The sequence below is a fragment of the Rhinolophus sinicus genome, linkage group LG10, assembly GCF_036562045.2.
Source record: "Rhinolophus sinicus isolate RSC01 linkage group LG10, ASM3656204v1, whole genome shotgun sequence".
In the NCBI taxonomy this organism is placed as follows: domain Eukaryota; kingdom Metazoa; phylum Chordata; class Mammalia; order Chiroptera; family Rhinolophidae; genus Rhinolophus; species Rhinolophus sinicus.
Window position 1 is genome coordinate 75,846,467 of NC_133759.1, and position 27,929 is coordinate 75,874,395.

General features: G+C 36.7%; 1 protein-coding gene across 5 annotated transcripts in view; it reads right to left on the reverse strand.

The window, feature by feature from the left end:
* KIF3A (kinesin family member 3A) overlaps nt 1-27,929 on the reverse strand; it is a 53,396-nt gene that overhangs the window by 20,652 nt on the left and 4,815 nt on the right. For 3 of the 5 annotated variants that reach the window (XM_019756048.2, XM_019756045.2, XM_019756044.2), the window contains exons 2-8: nt 24,612-24,885; nt 15,361-15,505; nt 15,135-15,219; nt 6,764-6,869; nt 1,584-1,723; nt 1,007-1,204; nt 515-689 (exon numbers count right to left, since the gene is read on the reverse strand). In XM_019756048.2, the coding sequence (XP_019611607.1) occupies nt 515-689; nt 1,007-1,204; nt 1,584-1,723; nt 6,764-6,869; nt 15,135-15,219; nt 15,361-15,505; nt 24,612-24,885 (1,123 nt within the window). Of the gene's footprint in view, nt 1-514; nt 690-1,006; nt 1,205-1,583; nt 1,724-6,763; nt 6,870-15,134; nt 15,220-15,360; nt 15,506-24,611; nt 24,886-27,623; nt 27,792-27,929 lie in introns of those variants that run through there. The other 2 variants (XM_019756046.2, XM_019756050.2) reach the window with 2 other exon arrangements.

Consider the following 27,929-nt stretch of genomic DNA (forward strand, 5'->3'; position numbering starts at 1 on the left):
GAAAAGAACTTCCAAAAGAGAATCTCATGTTCAAATTGAAGTATGAACGCATATTTTCAAGGCCATACAATGAATTTTGACTTAAACTTGGTGAACCCGTGACTGTGATGGTTTTCTTTACATCAAACAATAGTGACTGATATCTATCACAGAGAGAACTCTGGTCACAGTTACCAAAATACATATATGGTAGAACACACTCTTTACACAAAGACAAATAAAACTTCATTATTTAATATGTGGTCATACAAATTCTACACAAGGTCATGGGGCTTAAGATGATGTTTAAATTAAATGAATTTTTAAAACTGCATACACAAACGTGTAATTTTACTTGAGCTTAATATGAAAATGCTCAAGTATGTAAGTATCAAGTTACCACGTAGCAATATTCCTTTAAATATCAGTGTTAGAGGCTGGAGGAATTTTTAATAGGTGGTTTTTATTAGAACACTTAGTGATTAAGCAACATATTTTTAGCCAACATTAAAATCAATACTTTGAAAAACGTTACCTTCTTCAAGCTTTTTTTTCAATTCTTCTATTTCTTTCTGAAATTGACGAAGTAAAGCATCCTTTGGATCTTCATTAATTCTGGCTTTATTTTTAATGTTCTTAGCACGGTTAGCATACCGTAATGTACTGATAGTTTCATCATAATTGTAATCTGCTGGCCCAATATTTGCACACTGTTGAGTAAGGAATACAAAGCAAAACATTTTAACACCTGATACAGTTGAAATTAATACTACCATTACCAAGATATCAAGAAGAATTTTTGAAGCAAACTTCCACTCTGGCCTTCTTGAAAAAGAGAGCATAACCACGTGGGTTTCCAAACACCACCACATGGGTTAGTACACATGGTGTACTAGAATAAGAATAACCACAAATCAAACAAAACAAAATAATCCATAGTTTTTAAAATGTTATGCATATCAATTATTGGGATAAACAGGAATCTTAAATTTGCCTGATGATAGCTATACCATCAATTACGTCTTACCATCATGGTTTTTGAATTTCCTCCTAAGGAGTCCTGAAGAAGACGAGTCAATTTAGAGTTACGATAAGGCACATGAGTGCTTTTTCCATCAACCAAGGCAGAAATCACATTGCCAAGGGTAGAAAGCGAAAGGTTGATTTTTGTAGCTTCCTTCAGGCGCTGTCCAGTAGCTCCAGTTTTTGCTTGTCTTTCTGAACCCTGGCAATAAAGCAAGAGATAAATTGGAATTTAAAATACGGAATATTCTTTCCAAAGCTGACAAAAAAGTAATTTAACAGTAAAATATTGGACATAATATCTAGAATTCACTTCAAAATAACACAGGAAGGGAAGGAGATGAGGGTAGGACTGGCCATGAACCGATAACTGTTGAAGTTGGATGATGGTTACATGGGCGATCATTACACTATTCTATCTACTTTTGTATAGGTTTGAAATATTCCATAAATTAAACACATAAACAAGTTAACAACTTAAAAACCATATGTAAATCAACCTTTTCACTTGAATTTTTAGTCATTTATAAAATAAAATAAAAAACACAAGAGTTACTCCATAGTAGTATCCTGTTACTTACAGCAAGATCTACAAGATGGAGCTTCCCCATCCGGACGTGCATGTTACCATCAACACCCTTCTCACTGCATTCTATAGTAATTGTAAAGATGGCGTGCGAACGGGAACTATGTTCGTTCATATTAGTTGCGCCAACAGAACCTTGAATAAAGGAAGGAAATTTTTAAAAAGTATAATAACAGGGAGTACCTTTAAAAATGATTAAATATCCAGAATTGTTTAAAATACTTAATTTCATCACAGCCAAAAGCCAGAGAGCATGGTTAAACCAAAAAAGCACACGTGTGTTTAGCCATTATTAGAAATTTCTCTTGACAATTTATGTTGATAACAAAAGAATTTAAAATGTTTCCCATGTTAAAGAGAACAAGTATTTTAGGACAAAGTACTTAATTTTAATCCCAATATTACCGCCTAAAATAAAATAAGTAATTTACATAAAAAATAGATGTTAAATAATTTGAAAAATTATTGCTGTTTCAGCTCTCTAAAAAGTATTATGATCTGGAAATCTAAACCACAGAAATACTTGCATATATGCATCAGATGATGAAGGATATTTAATTTAGTGCAGCATTGTTCGCAAAAACAAGAGATCAGAAACAACCGACTGGATCATGGTTAATCAATTATAAGACTAGTCATACCATGGGTTACGAAACAGTCCTTTAAAAAAAAATAAGGTAGGGCCGGCCTGGTGGCTCAGGCGGTTAGAGCTCCGTGCTCCTAACTCCGAGGGCTGCCGGTTCGATTCCCACATGGGCCAGTGGGCTCTCAACCACAAGGTTGCCAGTTCAATTCCTCGAGTCCCGCGGGGGATGGTGGGCTCCGCCCCCTGCAACTAAGATTGAACACGGCACCTTGAGCTGAGCTGCCTCCCGGATGGCTCAGTTGTTGGTTGGAGCGCGTCCTCTCAACCACAAGGTTGCCGGTTCGACTCCCGCAAGGGATGGTGGGCTGTGCCCCCTGCAACTAGCAACGGCAACTGGACCTGGAGCTGAGCTGCGCCCTCCACAACTAAGACTGAAAGAACAACTTGAAGCTGAACAGAACCCTCCACAACTAAGATTGAAAGGACAACAATTTGACCATTGTTCCCCAATAAAGTCCTGTTCCCCTGCCCCAATAAAATCTAAAAAAAAATAAGGTAGATCTGTATGACATGGAAAAATACCCATAACATCTGGCTGAAAATTAAAGTTTAGAGAAGAATATATAGTAAAATCCCATTTCTATAAAACAAAAGCATCCATTCAAAATATACTAAGTATTTACGTATATAAATATTTTACATGAATATACTGTCGGTGCTAAAAAAAATGTATACAAGTGGACACTTTGGTCAACATTGGTCAAGCAGTAGTTTGCTGTAATCAGAAGTGTCTGGACGCTGATGGTAACCACTTTGAGCACCTCTTGTAATTGCAGAAATCAAAAGTGACTTGTATTCATCTTTTGTTATCAGTATATATTGAGTATTACAATTTTAATACAGTTTTCCTTTTTTAAAATGTGTATACATTTTTTTTGGCACCCTCTATGTTGTGGAAACAGAAAAAGGTCTGTTTTGTTTTTTACAATAGGCATATGTGGGTTTTTTTCCTTAAATTCCAGAATACTTTAAAAGCATTACATTAATTTTAACCAAGCCAAAATTATCTTCCTGCTATATATTCATGCAGAACTTGTCCACAAGAGCTTTGATTGTACAATGTAAACATTACAAGGTATTCTTTATTAGCATATGGCTATACTATAAGTCAGATAAAAAGAACGTAAATTGCACTAACAAAGAAACGTAAAGCCTGATGAAATGAAAAATTATTGAAAGAAAATGCAAGGATTTTAACATCATATGATATTTCTCTATTTTCTTTAAAATCAAATTATGAATTTATGAAAAATTTCCAAAAAACTATTAAGCCTTGATTTTACTATTCCCTCACTGAGAGGTATCTGGGATTGTTTCCCATCTTGGGTCCTCATAAGGAACACTAATATGAGCATCTTTGAGCAGACACCTTTCTTTCTCTTTGGGATTGTTTCCATGGGATGTATTTCCTAAATGGAATTACTAGGTCAAAGGTAGGAATCATTTTATACCTACGTGATTATCAAATCACACTAGCAGTGTTTTTCAATTTGGAGGAAGCGAGAACATGTAATTTGAAAAAAAAATCATATTAAATAATTTAATACTCATTGCTTTTGTAATATAAGTAAAGCATACTATTCATGATTGTGATTTTTCTGTATTTTTGGTAATAAAAACAAAGAAATGCAACAGACCTGCTATTAAAACTGACCTACACTGAACTTTACAATCCCTAGAAGAGAACAGCTTACAGCAATCAAGCAGACTCAATGCTCTAACCTACTGACATATCACATAATGGAAATAAAACATCCGTAGCTTTAATTTTTGTCAAATATTTATTTTGGAATAAGAAAAAAATTAAATTTTATGTTTTCCAAAAGGGTATGAAAAAATTCATCCTATACATATACCTGCATGTGTATAAATTCATGTATATATAAGAAAACTTATTACAGTATTGCTCATATAGCAAGATTGAAAATAACCCAAAGTCCATCAAAAAAAGATTGGGTAAGTTACATAGATCCATCCAATGAAATACTGTATAATTATTTTAAAATACTTATATATGACTAGTATGTGTTAATGTGGAATTATTGCTAAGATAATATCATTAAGTGAATAAAGTATACTATTATCTGCCTCGAAAGGGGACAAGCATTCTCTCTAAAACAACCATGCATGAGTACAGACTGTATCAGAAAGGGCATTTTAGAAACTAACAGATTGCCTCCAGGGTTGAGAACCAGGTGAGACACAAGGGCAGGAAAAAGACTTGCTTTTTCAAGTATACTTTGTGTCTTTTGAATTTTATATCATGTGTATGGATTGCCTATCCAAAAAAATACTTTTTTAAAAAAGGATTATGGTTTAAAGGCTGAAAAACCCTTGTCTACATAAATACTGACCAATTTACAATGATGCCCACAATGTAAATATACTTGACTAGTTTAAATGTGTATTTTAGTTGCTAGAAAGCCTATGTATTTATTCATGAGATGGCTGACTTATTTTCTTAAGTGGAAAATTAGCTATTTCTATACTATGATCACCTGTACAAAATGGGTACTAATTTTATATTTGTATCAATTTTTCATCTATTTAGAACAGCAGTTTTTATTGTCACATTTCCCCTCTCTTGCTATTTTCCTCTTGATAGCTATTTTACTATATTTCAATATGATAAAGTTTGTATTTTTATGCTGGAACTTTTCTACTTGGATATTTGTACTAAATGTTTAATTCTTGGACTCAATCTGTTTATTAATTAAGAGTATTTTCCTCTCTGCTATCTTCAGTTTTCAAATCCCTTTACCTTCGTTTCGTTTTATTTTTCTCATTCGGATTTTTTAGTTTTCCTTGAACAAATGTCACAAACCAAGTTAAATTAATTCTCAGGTAGGTAGTTAATGGGAGGTTTTGGTCACTACTGTGAATGGGATCTTATGCTAAAAAATGTTTTTAATTAAATAAGCAATACATAAATGTATTCCTGGTATAAAATTTTTTTTAATACATTAAAAAAAAAAAAAGTAAAAGCTCCCTACATCCCTTTTCCCCAGTCTTACTTCCCCTTCCCTAAAGGTAACCACTATTAAATGTCCTTTCTTTTTGTATTTCACATACACATACACACAAACACACAATGCCCAAAAACATGGTTTAATATTTTGGCTTTTTTACACATATATAAATGAAATGATACAGTATATACTGTTCTATAATTTGCTTTCTATTCATTTACCGATATATGTTGAAAATCTTTCGGGTCTCTACATGTAGACTTAATTCATTGTTTATTTCAGAGCTTCATATAGTCCCTAGTATTTCTGTACCATAATTTATATAACCAATATTTTGTTTTTAGTTATTTAGGTTGTATGAAATTTTTTACTACTACAAATAATGTTTCAATAGGCATTTTTTTTGTTTATACTTAAAAATAATATTTTTCTAGAATTCAAAACACTGCATCTAAAGGAATGCATTTTAAAACTTTCAACAGATACTGTTACACTGCCCTTCAAAAAAGTCTGTACCACTTTACATTCCCATCATCAGTGCCCATTTCTTCAGAGCCTCACCAACGTGAATATCCTTTCACCCAAACCGATGGGTAAAGTCTCTCCCACTGTTGTTTTAATGTGCACTATCCTGAATACGTATTTCTGAAGTTGAACATCCTTTCAGTGCTTACTGTTATGTATAGTTCTCCTGGGAATAATACATTCATACATATTTTTTCTCATTTTCCTGTTAAAATTTGGTCTTTTTCTTTCTTCTACTTGGCTTATAAGAATACAACTGACTTTTAAAAACTGTTTAATTTCCTTGAGTTTGCGTGATTTATAGTCTAGTCATAAAAACTTCCTTAAAAAATGTTTACTTGCTATGTTCTTATCTTTCACCCCTAATCTCTAACTGCTGTTAGTAATATCATCAATACTAGGCCTGGGGCATCTCTGTGTATTAAATATTGCTGAAGTTCTTTACTCTTTAAAAAAAAACTTGAAACAATTATAAAAAGAATACCATTTTATTTCATTTTTGTTTTGCTTCTCTTGTCAACAAAAGGGAAGCAATATAATGCCTGGTTAGGTTACGCTGGCTCATGACCTAGGTTAAAATATTTACTCTGCCACATATTAAATGGTATATAATGGCGGACAAGTTATATAAGACTTGTTTCCTCAATCATAAAATAGGAATTTAATAGGGTTATAGACCACTCTGAGGATTAAAAGACATCATTATTATGAAGCACTCGGCACAAGCACTCACCACATAGTAAGTGTTCAACAAATGTTACCAAATAGTATAGCTAACAAGAGACAGCTATATAAGAGTTTCAAAGATCAAGCACTATTACTAAGAAACAAAATTTTGGTCAGCACGGAAAGCAATCTGTGATATCTTTCATTCATCATACATGTTCTCTACCTAGTAAATTATCAAAGAGGAAGGGTTTTCAAGAAACCTAAAAAAAATTTAGTCTTTATGGGACAAAGGGCTACACCAGTTTTGCTTCTAAATAAGCCTACTCAACACATATATGTTTAATCACAATTATGCACTACACTTACGATTTTTATGGCCTAGTGTCATAATTCTATCCATATCATCGGCATTATTTACCACGTAAGCTGATAAATCTTTGATATAAACTCCCACATCAGGTCTTTCTTTAACCTGAAAAAAAAGAAAGATCACAAAAGTTTACACATATATCCATAATTCTTCCACAGCTATTTATTGAACATCTACTATGTTATTTATTAAACATCTTCTGTATATAAATAACGTATAAATAACTGTGTTATTTATTGAACATCGATGTGACACTGCTTGGTAGTGGATACACAGCGCTGAACAAGTACACAGAGTCTCTACACTTGTGGAGGTAAAAATTTACAGGGGGAACATACAAATAATTACAAACAAAAATTATTTTAATTTGTTATAATGCCATAAAGTAAAAAAATACAGGACAGTATGAGAATACATTATAGGGATACTTCAGCCAGTGTAGCAGAGAACGGATTTTCCCAAGATGACATTTAAGCTAAGATTTGAAGAAACAGGAGGTAGCCAATCTGGGTTGGAGTGGTAGGAAAAGAGTACATGCAAAGATCCTGAAATGGGAAAACACTAGGCACTTAGAAAAATAAACAAACAAAGCCACAGTAGCTGGGAAGAGTAAGAAGCAGGGGGAAAACAAGTAGGGTGTCTGGCTACAGAGATAGGCAGAGGTAAGACTCAGCTGTTGTCGGTCTTCACCGCAATTTGAAGTCACGAGAGGATATCAAACATCTGAGTATAATACTCAGGTATATAGCATCCGGGTAAAAATACTACCTTTCCGTGAGTAACCTTATGAGAAGTTTTACCAAATTTGAAGGCTTTATTTAGGATAGGCCTATATAAAATACAGAGTGTTAGAAATACATAATTCACTTTGGAAGGCCCTAGAGGTCACCTCCACCAGTCAGCACAATAAAGTGAAACTGAGGCAGAGGTCTGTGGCTCTCAGTGGGGAGAGCCATCCCACAGGTAGTAAGATCTCATAGATAAAGACAACAACAGTTTAAAAAACAATCCCAAAGACAAAAGTCACGAGTGCAGACACTCCAAATTCCAGGTGCAGATTTTAGCTCTAGTTGGAGATTTGGAGGTTTTTTGGTCTCTTTTATAACAATTCATAAGATATACACGAGGAAAAATTACCCCTTTTCTTTAATGGGATATAAATGAAGCCCCAGTGTCATTAGTAGTAAAGGTATGTTGGTCTCTATAAACCAGTGGGTTTCAAACTGTGTTTTGAAAGCTGTAGAGGGCTCGTGGTGGCACTGAGGGGCCACTGTGGGAGTCTGGGGTCTTCAGGCCCAGACAAGTTCTAAAGAGAGCTTCACTTTCATGTATTAATATTTTACACATTGTGCTTCCACATAAGGTTTGGTTTGATGAAAATTACTGATCTCTTTCGACACTTGTATGCATGGAAATGTATGGTAAAATGTATGGTAAAGAAAATGTATGGTAAAGAACGATTTGTATATTTCTACTGTAGCAAACTGATATTTCTGAAAAATACAAAACTCATGAACTTGGATAGCATGGCAACATCCGATTGCTATGAAAGTTTTTAAGCATTTATTCTCACCTTCTGTGCTCATCTTATTGCAGACTAGAAACAATCTTCAAAACAACATCAGTTTGCAAAATCTAAGGTTGTTTTCAATCACAATATGATCTTAATCCAAAATTCAATTAAGTATAGATAAACTGATTAGATATGAAAAATGAAGAAATCAAATATCATTCCAAATTTATGAAAGTCTTTTAAAAAATTGGGTGGTAATGCCATCAAAGAACTTTTCTCATAAAACCAGAAATTAAATTTCTATAACAAATACAGTGGATAACACTAAAACAATGAATCTCAATGGCGGCAGTCACTCCCCCGCTCAGAATGTTTTAGAAATCTGTGGGGGAGTTTCTGCTTCACTTGAGGATACTATTAATATTCATAGGCAGGGGCCAGGGATACTAAGCCTCTTATAATGGGTGGGACGGTGTCAATCAATGAAGAACTGACCCATGAAATAATATCCTATCAAATATTCACACGGGTGAAAAACTATAATTACCTGAGTCTAGACCCTAACTCTATTTTACAGATAAAGAGAAAGTGCTTTTCCATGAGGATAATAATGATATAGGAATGCAGGAAAACTGAGAAAAGAACTACTTTATTTTGCTCAGAACTCTACGAAGAGCTAGTCAAGGATTTAAAAGACCATGTATATCACTGACAGTAACACCAACCAGGGTGTTTAGGTCAGCAATACAACATCCTTGTAACAATTTGCATTTGTAGCTGTTGCAATCATGATGCTTATGTCTCTGATTACTTCATTCTGTCATCAAATGTGGTCACATCTAAGCATTTTATGTGTTGAAATACTAGCATTGTATTTTTAAGTACTTTTATTCTCCTTTTTATCTTACAATTGGGCAGCATATTGATATTTTTAAAGTTATATGTGTAGGTATATTTTATCATCAATGAACTTTATTTCAGGATAGTCAAAGGGGCATTACAAATTATGTTATTAAAAAATTGGGTCTAATACAGTTGAGAACCATTGAAAAGACTGCTCCTGAGAATAAGTCTGATCTATAATTACTGATACAAAAATGGAGATGCTCCCTAAATGATTATTCTAATAATTTGTGCACTAAAACAATATACTTTTAAAAGGAAAAAGCACAAAACTAACAAAGTATCCATCAAAAGTAAAGATGACAACGAGCAAAAAAGAAAGTTACCTCACATTTGCTATGTACACATTATCATTATAGAATAAGCTTTCATTAAGGATCAACAAACACATATAATCATTAAGCCTGTAATATATTGTTCCAAAAGCTCAGTTTATACAAACGTAAAAAGAAAAACATTTATTGAATACTTTATCATGTGTCAAGCATTGATTTAAACACTTTGTATAATTTGTTTATGTTGGCAATAACCCTACAAAGTAAATACTATTATTATTTCCACTTTCATGTTGCAGAACTAAGGCTAATAGAGGTGAAGTAACTTGCTCAAGAGATCAGAGCCAGAATTAAAGCTAAAATGGTAGAACCTCAGAAACCACCTGTTAATCCCAGATGATACCACCGTTCACCCGCTACATGACCTTGAGCAAGTCAGGAAACCCTCTAGGTTTCAGTTTTCACATCAAAAAAACTGAACTGCTAGGGAGAGTAAATGAAATAAAGTATGTACTACTACCACAATTTACTGCACTGAATGCCTGCTACCACATGGTAAGAGCTTCGTAATAGCAGCTGCTGCCACGCTATGTATATTCCACACCATTCTAGAGTTGTGGCTACTGTGATTCTACAAACCCAGTGTGATCAGAAACTACGGTATTTAAATTGAAAAAAAAATTATTACAGTAAAAGACACATTGCCATCAATCCCCCTCAAAATACTCTCCCCTTGCTTTGAACACACTTATCCCATTGTCCTTGCCTCTTTCTGAAGCAGTTCTGGAAGTGCTCTTTTGTGAGTATCTTTAGTTGCGCTGTTGTGGCTGCCTCAACAGGCTGAATCGATTCAAAACATTTACCTTTCATGGTCACTTTGACTTTGGGGAAGAGCCAGAAGTCACATGGTGCCAGATCCGGTGAATAAGGTGAAGGAGGACACACGGTGATGTTTTCATTTGACAGAAATTGCCGTACCAGAAGCGATGTGTGACACAGAGCCTTTCCGTTGTGATCCAAGAATATACAGTGAATGCTGCTGCCGAGTGCCATCCAACAGAAAGGCAGGGATCTTCAATACGGGAAGCAGTACATTAAACCTTAGTCACAGTGTGTGACAAGTTTCAACTTGTTCGATGCGATCGGTCAAGTGTGAGCTACGGTGGAGAGAAGGTGTGTTTTAAAGTGTCCTCCATCATGACAACGCTCCGTATCACATATTGCTTCTGGTATGGCAACTTTTGGCAAATAAAAACATTATGGTGTATCTTTATCCACCTTATTCCCCAGATCTCACACCGTACGACTTCTGGCTCTTCCCTAGAGTCAAAATGATTCGGGACATCAAGGAAGCCACAACAGCACAACTAAAGACACTCACAAAAGAGGACTTCCAGAACTGTTTAAGAGAATGGCAAGAATGATGGGATAAGTATATTCAAAGCGAGGGGGAGTACTTTGAGGGGGATTATGGCAATGTGTCTTTTACAATAATAAATTATTTTATTTAAACATTCACTGTATTGCTTGATCATACCTCATACATTATTCTCTATTTTACTGACAATGCAATTCCAATCAAAATTCCAATATTAATGTTTTAAAGACTGATCATTTCTTTGTCTCATTTCCTAAAATATTAAAATATTTGGCAATATTTACAAATCATTTAAAACCTGACTCAACAGACCTGCTTCAAGAACGTACCCTCAGGGGCGGCCGGATGGCTCAGTTGGTTAAAGCTCGAGCTCCAAGCAACAGGGTTGCCAATTCAATTCCCACATGGGCCGGTGAGCTGTGTCCCCCACAACTAAGACTGAACATGGCACTTTGAGCTGAGCTGCCGCTGAGCTGCCGAGGGGCGGCCAAATGGCTTAGTTGGTTGGAGCGCATGCTCTTAACAACAAGGTTGTCGGTTCGATTCCCACATGGGATGGGGGGGAGGGGGCTGCGCCCCCTGCAACTAAGATTGAAAATGGCGACTGGACTTGGAGGGGAGCTGTGCCCTCCAGAACTAGACTGAAGGACAACAACTTGACTTGGAGCTGATGGTCCTGGGAAAAACACACTGTTCCCCAATGAAGTCCTGGAAATACACACTGTTCCCCTTCCCCAATAAAATCTTTACAAAATTTTTTAAAAAATGTGTCCTCAGATATGGCTGCACATGAAATGAGATTTGTAGAAGGCTACTTACTACAGAATTATTTGTGACACCAAAAGATCAGAAACAACCAGAGGGCCGGCTTAATAAATTTTAACTGTGTCCATACAAAGGATATTATGCAGCTTTATAAAAGGACAGAAGAAAAAAGAAAAAGAAGAAGCTTTCCCTGTAATGATACAGAAAGATTGCCACAATTCACTGTTTAGAGAAAAAAGCAACGCAATGTGGGAAACTAGTCTTTTCAATAAATGGTGCTGAGACAACTGGATATCCACATGCAAAGGAATAAAGTTGGTCCTCTACCTCACACCAGTTACAAATACAAATATTAACTCAAAATGGATCAACAACCTAAATATTGGAGCTAAGACTACAGAACTCTTAGAAGAAAATAAAGGCATAAATCTTCGTGACCTTGGATGAAGCACTGGTTTCTTAGGTATAACACCAAAGAAATTAGACATGATCAACATTTTAAATTTTTGTGCTACAAAAGATACCAAAAGAAAGTAAAAAGACAACCCATAGATGAGAGAAAATTTTTGCAAATCATACATTCGATAAGGGACTTGTATCTAGAACATATAAAGAACTACTACAACTCAAAAACAAAAACAAATAACCCAATTAAAAATGGTCAAAGGATCTGAACAAACATTTCTCCAAAGAAGGTAAACAAGTGGCCAGTAAGCATGGGAAAGATGCGCAGCATCAATAGCCATCAGGGAAATGGAAATCAAGCCCACGATGAGATACCACCTTACACCAACTACAACGGCAATAATAGAAGACAGACAATAACAAATGTTGGTGAGAATGTGGAGAAACTGGAACCCTCATACACTGATGGTGGGAATGTAAAATTGTGCAGCCACTGTGAAAAAGTCTGGCAGTCCCTCAAATGGCTAAAAATAAAGTTACCACATGATCCAGCAATTGCTCCCATAGGTATATAACCATGAGAACTGAAAACATATGTTCACACAAAACCTCATACAAAAACATTCATAAGAGCATTATTCATCATAGACAAAAAACAGAAACCACCCAAATGTTCAACTGATGAAGGAATCAGTAAAATATGGTATATCTGTGCAATGCATTATTATTCAGTAATGAAAAGAAACGTAGTACTGGGCCGGCCTGGTGGCTCAGGCAGTTAGAGCTCCATGCTCCTAACTCCAAAGGCTGCTGGTTCGATTCCCACATGGGCCAGTGGGCTCTCAACCACAAAGTTGCCAGTTCAATTCCTCGAGTTCCGCAATGGATGGTGGGCAGCGCCTCCTGCAACTAAAATTGAACATGGCACCTTGAGCTGAGCTGTGGCTGAGCTCCCAGATGGCTCAGTTGGTTGGAGCGCGTCCTCTCAATCACAAGGTTGCTGGTTCGATTCCCACAAGGCATGGTGGGTTGCGCCCCCTGCAACTAGCAACAGCAACTGGACCTGGAGCTGAGCTGCGCCCTCCACAACTAAGATTGAAAGAACAACTTGAAGCTGAACGGCGCCCTCCACAACTAACACTGAAGGGACAACAACTTGACTTGGAAAAAAGTCCTGGAAGTACACACTGTTCCCCAATAAAGTCCTGTTCCCCTTCCCCAATAAAAATCTTTAAAAAAAAAAAAAAAAGAAAGAAAGAAACGTAGTACTGATACCTGCTATAACATGGATGAACCATGAAAGATTATGTTAAGTGAAAGAAGCTAGTCACAAAGGACCACATACTATACTATTCCTTTATAAGACATATCCAAAACAGGCAAATCTATAGAGACAAAAAGTCGATTAGGCATTGCCTAGGACTGGGGAGAATACGGGGTGGGGGGGACAGTTAAAGGGTAATGGGGTTTCTTTTTGGAGTAATGAAAATGTTCTAGAATTAGATAGTAGTAATGGTTGCATAACTATGACTATACTAAGAACGACTAAACTGTATACTTTAAAAGGGTGAATATTATGTTATGTGAATTATACCTCAATTAAAAAAATGAATGTGAATCAGCTATACTCGCCAGTTAACAGCATAATGTACCAATTCACAAATTTATCACAGTGATTAGGTGACATTTATGCATAGACTCTCACATTTCCCTTTTCTAAAATGCATGGCAAAAGTAATCTTTGGTGCCAATCTATTACCCAAAAGTGTACAAGCTAGAATTTCTTAATCAGAAAGTTTCTTCAGGTAAAAGAAAGATCGAAAACACTAGCATTCGTGACTATGTTCATAATTAGTCTTAATACCTATATTTTTGACAGTTTAAAATTTTCTAACTTGAATTTTGGAGTACTCTTGGGTATTCATACCAGAGAATGAAATCTCACATTTGCATAAAAATTCCGTGTGTGAGTGTTCATAGCTGCTTTACTCATAATAGGCAAAAACTGTAAACAGCCTAGACTAGGTGTCCTTCAGCAGGTGAATGGTTACACAAACTATGACACACACATATACTATGCAATCCACTCAGCAACAAAGAGGAATGAACTATCAAGACGTGCAACAACTTGGATGAATCTCCAGGGAGGTATGTCAAGTGACACAAAATGAACCCCAAAAGGTTATACATTGTATGGTTACATTTATATAACATTTCTGAAATGACATAATTTTAGAATTGGAAAGCAAATTAGGGGTTGTCAGGGGTTATGGATGGGGACAGAGGGAGAATTGGATGCGGTTATGAAAGGGCAACATAAGGCATGTTTGTGATGGAACTGCTTAGTACTTGACATGGCAGCGGATATACCAATCTACACATGATAAAATAGTACAGAACACAAAAGAGTACAAGAAAAACTGGGGTCCTCTGAACGAGATCTGTAGATTATATCAATATCAGTATCATGGTTGTGATACCAGTACAGTAACTTTACAAAATGTTACCACTTGGAAACTGTGTAAAACGTACTCTGCGAAAAGGGTACTCTCTCTGTATTATTCTTACAACTGCATGTGAACCCACATGCAGATCAATATCAGGGCTGCCAAAAAAATGTGTACAAGTGGACACTTTGGTCAACGTTGGTCAAGCAGTAGTTTGCCATAATCAGAAGTGTCTGGACGCTGACAGTAACCACTTTGAGCACCTCTTGTAATTGCAGAAGTCAAACGTGACTTGTATTCATCTTTTGTTATTGGTATATATTGAGTATTACAATTTTAATAGTTTTTCCTTTCTTAACATGTGTATACATTTTTTTAGCATCCTCTGTATATACAGTATGTAAATTTGGAGTAAAAATAAAATTGTGTATGTTTATATTCACATAAAGAAACACTGAAAGAATACTGAAAGTGATTATCTTAGGTTGGGAAGAAATGAGGCAGATCGGGTAGGCACAAGACTTTTCCATGCACAAATTTTTATAATATTTTTATTTTGAACTACGGGATCATATTACCTGGTCAAAAAATAAATATTAAAAGTACCTTTTGTACAAAACGGACTTTAATTTAGCAAGCATTCTATTGCTTTGAAAGTATTCCAATTCTAATTACCCTTACCTCTAACCTCTGTGTCTGATCCTTGCCCAAAAGGTCACGAACTTCTTCATTATATATTTCCAAATAGGACACTCGAACCAAAAATCTATAAAGAAAACATCATTTTTAAAAACATAAAAAACAGTGAAATATTTATAAGAACAGTTTTTAAATGTGTTTATGAAATTTGTACCTATATGCCTTTCTTAACTTCTCCATATTAGAAAATGAAATAATTATCTTTTACCTTGTGTCACCTTCTGCTTTTGCAATATGACCAAATATGTGAGCAAATGAATTTGGAATGATTCCTCTAAGTTCAGGAACAGCTCGAACACCTTCCATGGTAAATGTTTTGCCTGTTCCAGTTTGTCCATATGCAAAAATAGTCCCTGAAAATGATTAAGAAAATCAATGACTTTTTAGTCTAATGATACAGAACAATAGCTCTTAAAATTAATTCTTTTGACACTGTGATGCAATTTCTTCCCTGAATTTAAAATTGATTCTAGTACAAATTTCACCTTCATTATCAACAGTTACAACATGTACTCTGCCACATGAGCTAAGCACTGTTAAAGCACCAGAGTTAATGAGGTATTCCTAATTATTAATAAAAAGTATCCCAAACCCTAAACATAAAATCTTACATTGAAGATCATTTTAAAACATTTCTTGTAATGGGTATATTAACTTAATGTGAACATTAAATTGGAGAAGTGGTATACTTATAGCAAAAGAATACAAGTTCTAGATCAGAAACCTCAGTGTGAATCTACATATCTGCCACTTTTTAGCCACTTGACATTCAACAAGTATCTACCCAAAGATTGTCTCCTCAGCGGTAAAATGTGGATAAGAATAACTACCCTACATTAACAGTAAGAACCAAATGAAACAATTTACTTTACGCAAACCAACGCCATGCCTGGTAGAGTACAAGTACTCTAAATAACAGTAGTTATTTTCTTTTTTAATTCTAAAGTAAGTGCATTATTTCTTTTTCTTTTTTTTTAAAGTAAGGAATAGGGGGAATTAAGAAAACAAAAAAAAACAAAAAAAATAACAAAAAAGATGACAACAATCATTACAGGTAAAAACAGATGCAATTTAAACAGACGCAATTTAAACTTTCTAAGTAGTTAAATTCATTCGTTCAACAAATATTTACCACACACCTGAGTCTGGCATTGTGACCGGCACCAGGGACACAGTGACAAACAGGACAAACACAATCCCTAATCTTATGTATGTGCAATCTTAATCAGGATGAGTGTGGGAAAGAGAAACACAGAGCTAGATGGGAGTAAGGGACCTCATCTAGACAGGCAGGAGAACTGATGGAGGTGGAAAGGAGAGCCCAGGGGAGGCTTTTCAGAAAACGTAAGGATGAAGAAACAATCTGAAATATGAGTAAGAATTCGACAGGAACAGAGTGGACAGCAAGAGGCAACAAAGAGAATGGAGATTTTGAGGAAATGGAATGAGACCAGAATGGAAGAAACAGAAAAGGAAGGTGGATGCAGACAGAGCTGAAGAAACTGGCAGGGACCTAATCACATAGGGCCATGAAGACCAAGTGAAGGCTTTTAGAGCTTATCCTAAGAGCAAAGTGAAGCCACAGAATGATTTTTCAGTCAGAGGATTACCATCGCGGTCACTATGGCTGTAGTACACAAAGAATTGGAAGATAGCAGGAGAGCTGTGAAGAAACGAAGGGCTGGAGAGCTTCACCAGGTCAGAGATGAGGCTGACAACAAAAGAGAATGAGAAAGATGGAAAGATTTCAGAGACATTTAGCAGCTAGAACCAACAGGACCTAGGAAATAACTAGGCAGAAGAGGACCAGGGAAAAGAAAAGTTGAGGCTGATTTTCAAATTTCGGGCTTACACAAGGGGATGTACGGCATCTCATGTATTGAGATGGTGAACACCACTCGAAGAAATAATGATTTGAAAGGGACGATCGTGAATTCAGTTTGGGGCATACTGAGCTTGAAGTGCCTAAGACGCACCCAAATGGATGTGTCAAGCAGGCAGGTAGATGGATGAGATTCATTTGTCAACTGAAGCCAAGGGAGTGGGTGACATTTCCTCAGGAGGCAGTGCAGTATGAGAAGATAGCCTCAGAAGTGACAGCGTAAATGAAAAAGGTTTCTCAACTACTACCACTTGTTCAGCTAACCTCTAATGTCATCAACTTCAGACTTTACGTGAAAATAATCACAACAGAAGCCATCTTTTGCACATGGGAATAAAAAAGTCTTAATATTTCTAACTAAATATTTCAAACTCTTCCATTAAGAACACAGAATAAGTGATTGCATTCAAAAGAGCTGAAAATATGAATTCACAGGCTGCATTGTAGACACAACAGCTACCACTGACCGACCATTTGCTAAACCACGCACTCCACATGCATTCTTATTTAATTTTCATTCCAGTCCTAAAAGCTAGGCACTATGTATATTCCCATAGGTTAGCTGAGGAAACAAAAGCTTAGAGAGGTTGAGTTGCTTACTCAATGTCATAGTAAGTGGTAGAAACAAGATCTGAACACAATACATTTGGCTCCAGAGCCCATATTTTTAATCAGTATGTAAAGGCCAAAAAAATTTTCAAACTCAAAATTAATTGTTAATGCAATTCCTATGAATGCATTAAATATACGAAGATGACTAATTTAAAAAGGATATTAACCTATAATTTTAGAGCTGAGAAAGAAGGGCCAGGAATCCCCTAGAATAAAAGAAAAACTCATTTTCAAAGATGAGATTCCAAATTTCTAGCTTTTAAATGTCAAACTTAACAAACCTAATGCTATGATTTCCTTCACTATGAACTTCTTTTAAAACTTTACTTTTGAAAAACTAAAAATGACCTGAGTTTTTTTTATTCCCTCCTCATTTCCTAACTATATATTAAAAATGGTAGAAGATCCACACAAAAAACCTGCACACGGATGTTTACAGCAGCTTTATTCACAATTGCCAAAGTCTGGAAGCAACCAAGACGTCCTTCAGTAAGAAAAGTAAACTGTGGTACATCCAGACAATGGACTATTATTCAGTGTTAAAAAGATACGCGCTATCAAGAGGCATTAAGAACATTTAAGTGCGTATCACTAAGAGAAATAAGCCAATCCGAAAATACTGCATACTGTGTGACGTTCTGGAAACAGTGGAACTATGGAGACAGAGTGCACCACCAGGAGTGACCATGGATGGGTGACGCCGCTGGGTCAGTGTAGGCTCATGGACTGTACCAGTGTCCCATTGCGGTGTGGCACGTCCAGAGTGGGGACGCTGTGCACGCCTGGGGAAAAGGGATATATGGGAACTCTCTGCACTCTATTCAATTTTGTTGTGAACCTAAAACTGCCCTTAAAAAAGGAAGTCTTAATCTCAAAAAAAAAAAAAAAAATTTAAATGGTAGAAGAATTATGTATCTGCCATGGACAATCCAAAAGTTATAGCTTAACCGCACTCGAATAATGCAGAGTAAACTGCATTACATTCTTATAGCATTCCTAATTTTAGTCCCTTTTCAAAATGTTTTTCTATTTGTTACCATCAACAATTTTCAGTCAGCATAGTACACTGGAAAATAGTTGAAAAGTCCCTTGACATTCACATATTACTCTGTACAAATGTTTTAAAATACATAATTCTGTTCATTCAAAATTAAACTAGTGATATTTCTGCTTCCAACAAAGGTTAAGTAACAACAACCAGATTTACCCTCCTGGCTGAATCTAAAAAGCAGACAAAATATCTGAAACAGCAGTTTTCAAGACAATGGACATCAGACAACAAAACACAATGGTTTCTGAAAGATGGGAAACAGGTGAGGCGGGCGCTATGACTGCCCGGCTTCCTGTCTTGACAGAGAAGCCAAGTCATGGGTCAGAGAGCAGATTCTCCATCTAAGCAGCAGATGGAAGACTCCGCAGGTTGAGAAGGAGCTGAGTCCAGAAACCAACACAGCTAAACATCTGGAGGAGACGAGACAGTACCAGGGAGGAAAAAGCTGCACAGAACGAGCTCCAGAGATCTGCAGAGGGTCCTCCTCAAGTATCGGGCTGAGGACAAGTCAGCACAAGAGTCTCAGGAAACTATCTAAATGGGGGGTAGGTGTGGGGTGGGCATCATCTGGCAGGGCTGGAAGAAAGAGTCCCGGCATTCACACAGGCCAGGAACAGAACCTGTTGCCACCAACCAGACTGGAAAACGTTGTAATTCACAGGACTAAGGTACAGTATATAAACGGGTCTTGCCTCAGTAGTGGAGAATAATAACCTTAGAATGAGCACTGCTCTAGTCCTAACTAAAAAATCTTCAAAGAACAATCTGAAAGAATCAAACTGTTTTCAAGTAACTGCAACACAGAACAAAGTCATTAATATTTACAAGAATAAAAAAATATCCAAGATCTAAGGTAAAATTCACATTGTCCGGCATCCAACAAAAAATTGTCAAGCTTGCAAAAAAGCAAAAACATATGACTAATAACGAAGAAATCAATCAATCAATATCAACTCAGAACTGACACAAATATTAGAATTAGAAGACAGGACATTAAAACAGTTATAAAAACTGTATTCTATGTTAAACATTCAGTGGAAACTTTTGATGGAGTTTTGGAAGAGCTTGGATGGAAGATATAACAAAGACTCAAATCAAACTTCTAGAGATGAAAACTTCAATGTGTCAGGTGAAAAATATAATAGACAGGGTCAATAGATTAGACAATGCAAAATAAAAGGTTACAAAGAAAACATACCAACAGAAACAAAAAATAAAACAGAGAAAAAACAGAAAAAAAAAATCAATGAGCTATGGGACAATTTCAAGCAGCCATTTTAATACACACATCTTTGCAGTCCCCCAAAAGTGGAGACTGGGGACAGAAAAAATATTTGAAGAAATAATGGCTGAAATTTTTCCTAATTTGATTAAAACTATAAACCCATAGATCCAAGAAGCTTAATGAGCAGTAATACTGCACGGAAACGTGAAGAAAATACACTAGGCACATCATAATCAAATTGCTCAAAACCAGTGAAAAAGAATAAAACCTTAAAAGCAACTAGAAAAAGAAAAACATGTTACATGTAGAAGAACCAAGATAACAATGAAAGCAGATTTCTGATCAGAAAAAAAAATACAAAATGAGAAGACTACAGCAATATCTTTAAAGTATTAAAAGAAGAAACTATGAATCTAGAATCCTATAGCCAGTGAAAATATCTTTCAAAAACAAAGGCAAAATGAATACTTTTTTAGATTACAAAACCTGGAAGAATTCATTACCACCAGACTCACACTCTAAAGTATGTTAAAGGAAGTTTTGTAATGCAGAAGGAAAATGATACTAGATGGAAATATGGATCTACATAAAGGAATAAAGAATACTAAAAATGGTTAACTACACAGGTAAATAAGTATATAAGATATTTTTCTTAGTATTTAAATCTCTTTAAAAGATAACTAACAGATTAAACAAAAATAATAACAATGTAGTTTAGCGTTTATAACATGTAGAAGTAAAATGTATAGCACAATAGCACAAAGCTTGGGAGGAGAGAAATGGAAGTATAGTATAAAATGTTTATATTATACTTAAAGTTATATCACTTAAAGGTAAACTGTGAAATATTAAAAAATTATACTATAAACCTTAAAGCAACCACTAAAATAAAACAAAGATGTATTGCAATAAGCCAAGAGAAAATAGAATGGAATAATAAATATACTCGATTAATCCAAAAGAAGGTATAAAAAGAGGAAAAGGAGAATAAAGAATGGAACAAAGAAAAAATAAATAGCAAAATGACAGATTTACACCTAACCATATAATCACTTTAAATGTAAATGATCGCAATACCCCCAATGAAGAAGCAGAGATAGCAATAATGGATTAAAAAAACATGACCCACTATATATGCTGCTATGCAAAAAAGAGCTAACACAGCAGACCTGTCAAGGCTGGCCTTTGGTTGGCACCTGGGAATTTGGATTTAGGGAGGGTTCCCACCAATCTCTAACTGATAAGTGGCTCACTGTGCCCAAACTGTTTGTATAAACATGGTGGTTTATGCTCAACATATGCTTTCCTTCTTCTGAGAGTCTGGGATCTTGGCATGTGTTAGGCCCAGGGTGCCTACATGAGCAGCCACCAATAAAAACCTCAGGCACTGAGTCTCTAAGAGCTTCCCTGACCTTTCACACGTGTTGTCACACTCAGCGCTAGAAGAATCAAGTGCATGCCGTGTGCCCACTAGTGGACTCTTAGCTCATATCTGGTTTCCTCCAGACTTCACCCCATGCACCTTTTCCCTTTACTGGTTTTTTTTTCTCCCTTTTTTGGTATCTTTTTTTGGGTATAATAAACCACAGCCCTAAGTACAACTATATGCTTAGTCCCGTGAATCCTCCTAGCAATCATCGAACCTTGGGTGAGCTTAGTGACCTCCAGCACAACTACCTACTAGAAATGCACTTTCAATATAAAAACACAAACAGGTTAAAAGTAAGAGAATGGAACAAGACACACCATGTTAACACTAATCAAAAGAAAACTAGACACAAGGAGAACACTATGCAAAGATGAAGATAGAGATAAGGATGATGTGTCTTCAAGCCAAGAGACACCAAAGACTGCCAGCAAACCACCAGAAGCAAGGACAGAGGCATGAAACAGATTCGCCCTCACAACCCCCAGCAGGAACCAAGCCTGCCTACATCTCGATCTCAGACTAGTTTCCAGCCTCTAGTCTCACAAGAGAATAAATATCTGTTATTTAAGCAAAAAAAAAAAAAAAAGCTAGAATGTCTATATTAATATCAAAGTATCAAAGTAGGTTTCACAGTAAATAATATCACCAGGGATAAAAAGGGTAATTTCATAACGAAAAAGTGGTTAATTCATCAAGAAGACATAAAAGTCCTAAGTGTTTATGTATCTACTCACGTGATTTCAAAATACATAAAGCCAAAACTGATACAACTGAAAGGAATAGTCAAATATAAAAATACAGTCCGAGAATTCAATACCCCTCTCTTAATAACTGACAGACCAAGTAGAAAATAATTAAGTACATAGAAGATTTGAAGAATACTATCAAACAAATTGACCTAATGGACATTTATAGAACACTCCATCCAACAACAGCAAAATACACATCCTTTTCAAGTATATGCACATTTTTAATAATAATAAACCACATTCAGGGCCATACAAGTCTCAATAAAATAAAAGACCCAAATCATACACAGTATGTGCTCTCACTAAAATTGAATTAAATTAGAAATCAGTAACAAAAATTTCTGGAAAATCTCAAAATATTTGGAAACTAACACATTTCCAATTGGAAGATTGGAAGATTCTGTGTTGTCAGAATAATAATATAATCCCAATAGGGTTTTTGTGTGTGTGTGTGGAAATTGACAAGGTGAAATCCTAAAATTTATGTGTAAAATGCAAAGGACCTAGAAAAGCCAAAACAATTTTGAAGAATAACAAATAGAAGATATATACTATGTAATTTCAAAATGTATTTAATGCTACAGTAATCAAAACAGGACAGACATAGAATAGAATAGACAATCCAGACATAACCCACACATTTGTGATCAGTTGATTTATAACAAAAGTGCCAATTTATTCAATAGGGAAAGGACAGTCTTCTCAATAAATGGTGCAGGAACAACAGGATATCCATAGACAAGAAGGAAAAAAAAAAGAAAGAACGTAGGCCCTTATCTCATACCACATATAAAAAATAACTCAAAACGGATCAGATCTAAATATAAGACCTAAAATGTTTACAACTTCTAGATAAAAGCTTAGAAAATCTTTGTAGTCTTGGGTTTGGCAAAAATTCCTTAGCTATGTCACCAAAAGCATAATGATAAAAAAAACTGATAAACTGGACTTAAATCAAAATTTGAAACTTTTTCTCTTAAAAAAACATTAGAAAATGAAAAGAGAAGCCATAGACTGGAGAAAATATTTTCAAATCACATATCTGATGAAGGATTTGAATCCAGAATATATAAAGAGCCCAACTCAATAATAAGACAGAAAACCAAATTTAAAAACAGGCAAAATATTTTAAGAGATATTTTACCAATCTAAAACGGCTAATAAATGGCTAATAAATAGTAGTTATATGATTTTCGACTGCGCAGGAGGTCAGCGCTCCTCACCCTTGCATTGTTCAAGGGTCAATTGCACAATAGATGTTCAACATTGTTAGTCATTGGGGAAAATACAAGACAAGGAGATACCACCACAGAGCCTCCAGAATGGCTATAATTAAAAAGACTGGTAATCTAAACGTTGGCAAGAATGTGAAGGGGCGGGAGGATGGCTCAGTTGGACAGAACGCCAGCTCTTAGCAAGGTTGCCAGTTAGATTCCCATATGGGCTAGTGAACTGCACCCCCCACAACTAGATTGAAAACAATGAATTGAGCTTGGAGCTGAGCCTCTGGTGGGTGGCTGGTTTGCTCAGTGGTTGGAGCGTGGTGCTCATTAACACCAAGGTTGCCGGTTCGAGTCCCACATGGGCCAGTGAGCTGCGCCCTCCACAACTAGTTTGAAAACAACGACTTGACTTGGAGCTGAGCTGCGCCCCCCACAACTAGATTGAAAAATGACTTGACATCCTGGAAAAACACACTGTTCCCCAATATTCCCCCCCAAAAAAAGAATGTGAAGACACTGGAACCCTCATAACCTTGTTCGTGGGAGAAAAAGTAGTCACCACTTTGGAAAAGTTTTTGGCCATTTCCTCAAAAGATAAATATATATTAACCATATGACCCAGTAATTCCACTCCTAGGTACCTACCCAAGAGAAACTTAAAAATGTACCTGCACAAAGACTTATAAAAGAATGCTCATAGCAACATTATTTATGATAGACAAAAAACTAGAACAATTCAGATTTCCATCAAAGATCACAAAAGGTGGTACACAATGAAATACAACTTAGCAATAAAAAGGAACAAACTACTGAAACATGCAACAACGTGGATGAGCCTCAAAAACATTATGCTGAATAAAAGAAAACAGTTAAAAAAGACAAAATAGTACATGATTTGATTTACTTGAAATTTCGAAGGAAGGCAAAACTATAGACTGAAAGCAGGTCAATGGTTGCCTGAAGGTGCAAATGGACAGAAGGGAACTTTCTGAGGGTGATAAAATTGGATTGTGATGATGGTTTCACAACTGTGCCAGGGGTGCCAAAAAAATGTATACACATGACTTGTGTTTATCTTTTGTTATCAGTATATACTGAGTATTACAATTTTTATACAGCTTTTTCCTTTCTTAAAATGTGTATACATCTTTTTGGCACCCTCTGTATGTATTTACAATTCATCAAACTGTGCAATTATGATGGATGAATTTATGGGGTACTAATACCTCAATAAAGTTGTTTAAAAAAGTGAACTATAAAAAAAAAGTGAACTATATAAAGTACTCACCATTGTAGCCTTCAAGAACAGAATCAATAATAGGTCTTGCAGTTAAGTTATAAACATCAAGTTGTTTACTCTCTGGTCCAAAAACAGTATCAAAAGTAAATGTCTTCGGAGGTTCATTGGAAGAATCAGTCTTATGTACAGTGATAGTTCCCCTCATCTCATCCACACTGACAGCCTGTTTGTAGCACATTGATTTCTCTCTCTCATTGAGGGGCCGACACCTAACAACCACCTTCACATTATCACAGCTTTCCGGCTTCTCTGATTTATTGATCTGGTGGAGAAAATATTTACAAATAATGAAAAGAACATTTACTTATACCTTCAACAGACAAAATTTAAAATTTGAAAAAGGCTACTTTACCATCTCAGTGCCTTGCACATATTAAAGCATTCCATAAATACTTGTTAAATGCAATTAAAGATCTTATAGATATATGGAAAAAGCTTGTTAGGAAATATAAAAAGGAAATGTTTCTTTTATAATACAAATGAAGGGAGAGAAAATCTAATTTACATTTACAGTAAACGCTAGTCAAGCAGAAAATGAACCAGTATATCACAGACTGTCATCCTGCATAGAACTCCCTGACTTCCTGTTTCCCATCGGTAGGAAAACAAATGTTAACATGGTTAACAACTTTAATCAAGAATATAATAGTAGGTCCTGTGTTCCTCTGAGACTTTTAGGTTTATTTTCTGTAATGAATTAATAAAACATTTTTTATCATATATCTATATATAGTCTATCTTCTTTATAGAAGGCAACAATAAATGAAAGACAGAAAAGGAAGTCCAATAGCAGACAGAGAAAAATGTTTTAGTATGGCTCTAACCTTATGAATATTTGTGTATGTAAAGTTTCAATTTCTGAAAGTTTATGATTAAGAATCTATGTTAAAGTGCAATCCTATTATTGAAGTGAAGAAGTCCAACAGTTTAGTTGAACAGATACTTGTTCAATTCCCACTGTTTCAGATACTCTTCTAAGCATTAGAGAAACAACTACAAGCCACTGTCATTGACAAGGAATAGATTATATCAATATACTTCTCTCTACTTTCATCACCCTGCTCCTAGGTCACCATTATCTCACCTTGAATTATGAAAGACTCCTAACCACATTCCTGCATCTAATTAGATGTTTGTTCTCTACATGGCAGTCAGCTTCAACATAAATCTAATCATGTCACTCGCCTACTTAAAACTCTTCAATGTTTTCCCACAGATCTTAGGATAAAAATCAAAATCCTTACGATAACCTGTAAGATCTGGCTCTGGCCCATGTCTACTCCAGTCTCATTTCACAACTTATCCCGCTTGGTTTTCTTAGCCACAGCCACACTGGCTTTCTTTTAGGCCTTTTCTTGTCACCATGCTCCTTCAGTTTTTATGTGCTGTTCCACCTGCCTAGAACATTCCCCAGTCTTCCTCTTCATTTATTCTGTAGGTCTCAACCTATCACCTCATCTGGGCAGACTTCCCTGAGTAGGTCAAATCCTTCTACAGGCATACCTCAGAGATATTGCGGGTTCCGTTACAGACAACAGCAATAAAGCGAGTACTGCAATAGAGAGAGTTGTAATCTTTTTGCTGATAGAAGGTCTTGCCTTCCATTTGTTAAAAAAAAAGAAACACCTGTGAAGAGCAATAAAAACGAAGCGCAATACAATGAGGTATGCCTGTATGGGCCCTGAGAGCACTCTTATCAAGCGTCTTCTACATCTGGTCACAATTCCACTTAGATTACTCATTATTTGATTAATGTCTGTCTTTTTCTTTGTCTACACCAGGTAGTCAAGGGGCTGAATTCAGCCCACAAATGTCTTTTGTTTGGTTCGTAGTATTTAAAAATCTTTTGAATTATTTGCTAAAATTGAAAAACTTCACAAAAATAATAATTTCTAGATTCTCTTAAAAAAACAACAGATGATGTGACATCCGTAGGCCAGCAGCCCTACATGGTAATACATTACAATTCATCAGAATATCTACTTCCATATATCGTATGCCACCCAATCACTTCATTAATGTTAAGTGTCTTGTCTCTATAAACATGTATGGTTTTCACCCCTGTCCAAGAAGGTACGCTTCTCTCTTCACAAATTGAAGAACCAGGCTGGTTTTGCCCAATCTTCTATCTCCAGTGCCTAACTCGTGATTGGTGTCCAGTATTTGTTGAACACATTGATAAATAACTTGAAAGCAACGACAAAGAACAAATATGGAGCATTTAATGCTAAATGTCAAGCAGTGTCCTTCAGTTCTCCTGAGCAGTATCTTATTTCATCCTGATAAAAGCCCCATGAGAAAAGTTTAATTATGTAGGAACTAAAGTCCCGGAAGGATTAAATAATTATCCGAGGCCTCATAACCAGCAAATAACTGGCCATGGCTCAAGTGTTGCCCATGACCCTATACTGGACTTACGACGCCCCCTTGCTAGGTGCACGATAACAATCTGAAATCCTGTAAGACAAACATACCACCACCCATTCCCTCACACACAAAGACACCTACGGGTTACATTCTTGCACTGTAAGCTAAAGTGCCACAAGAGAAATGACAGCTCGAGGCAGGGGCCTGGAGTAGAGGCCAGCCCTCTCTTTGCTGCCTTCCGGAGCTTGGCTCCCCTGCGTGGAGGACCTACGGGGTGCGGAACATCCAAAGCCGACCCTCTGCGGCCACTCCCAGACGCCCAACCCAGCCCGCAGGGCTGGGAGCGAGAGCGCATCCTCTGGCACAGCGCCTCTGTGTCATGCAACGCAGGCCCTGCGGGATGCAGCAGCGACGAAGACAGCAGGGCCTATCCCAGGCCCCTCCCAGGGCCGTCTGGACCCCTGTGGGCCCCAGGCCTATCCGCCAGGATCCCCAACCTCACCCGTCGCAGGGCCTGGCCCTGCCCCGCCCCACCCCGGCCGCCCGCCTGCTCCGCGCCTCCATGGCAACGGCCGCGCCCCCGGAGCAGGGTGCCGAGATGAGGAGTCACAGCAGCTGAGCGACTCTCCTCACCGGCATCGTGGCTCTCTCCTGTGCCCGGCGGTCGGCCGCTCCCAGTGTGCAGTCCAATGACGCGGGGTTCGCGGGAAAGGTTGGCCAGGAATTACCGAAACACCGCCTTGGCGCTCTCGAGACTGCGGTTCCTCAGAGCGAGAGCGCGCTGTGCGCAGGCGCACTCCAACCTCGCCCCGCCCCTTCCCGGGCCTCCGGTTTCTTCTGCCTCTTGAATTACGCCTGCGCGGAGACTTTCCGAGTCTGTCTCCTAGGACGCCAGGCTGAGGCCGCGCGTGCGCAATGCTGTCATTCCGCTGCGCTAAA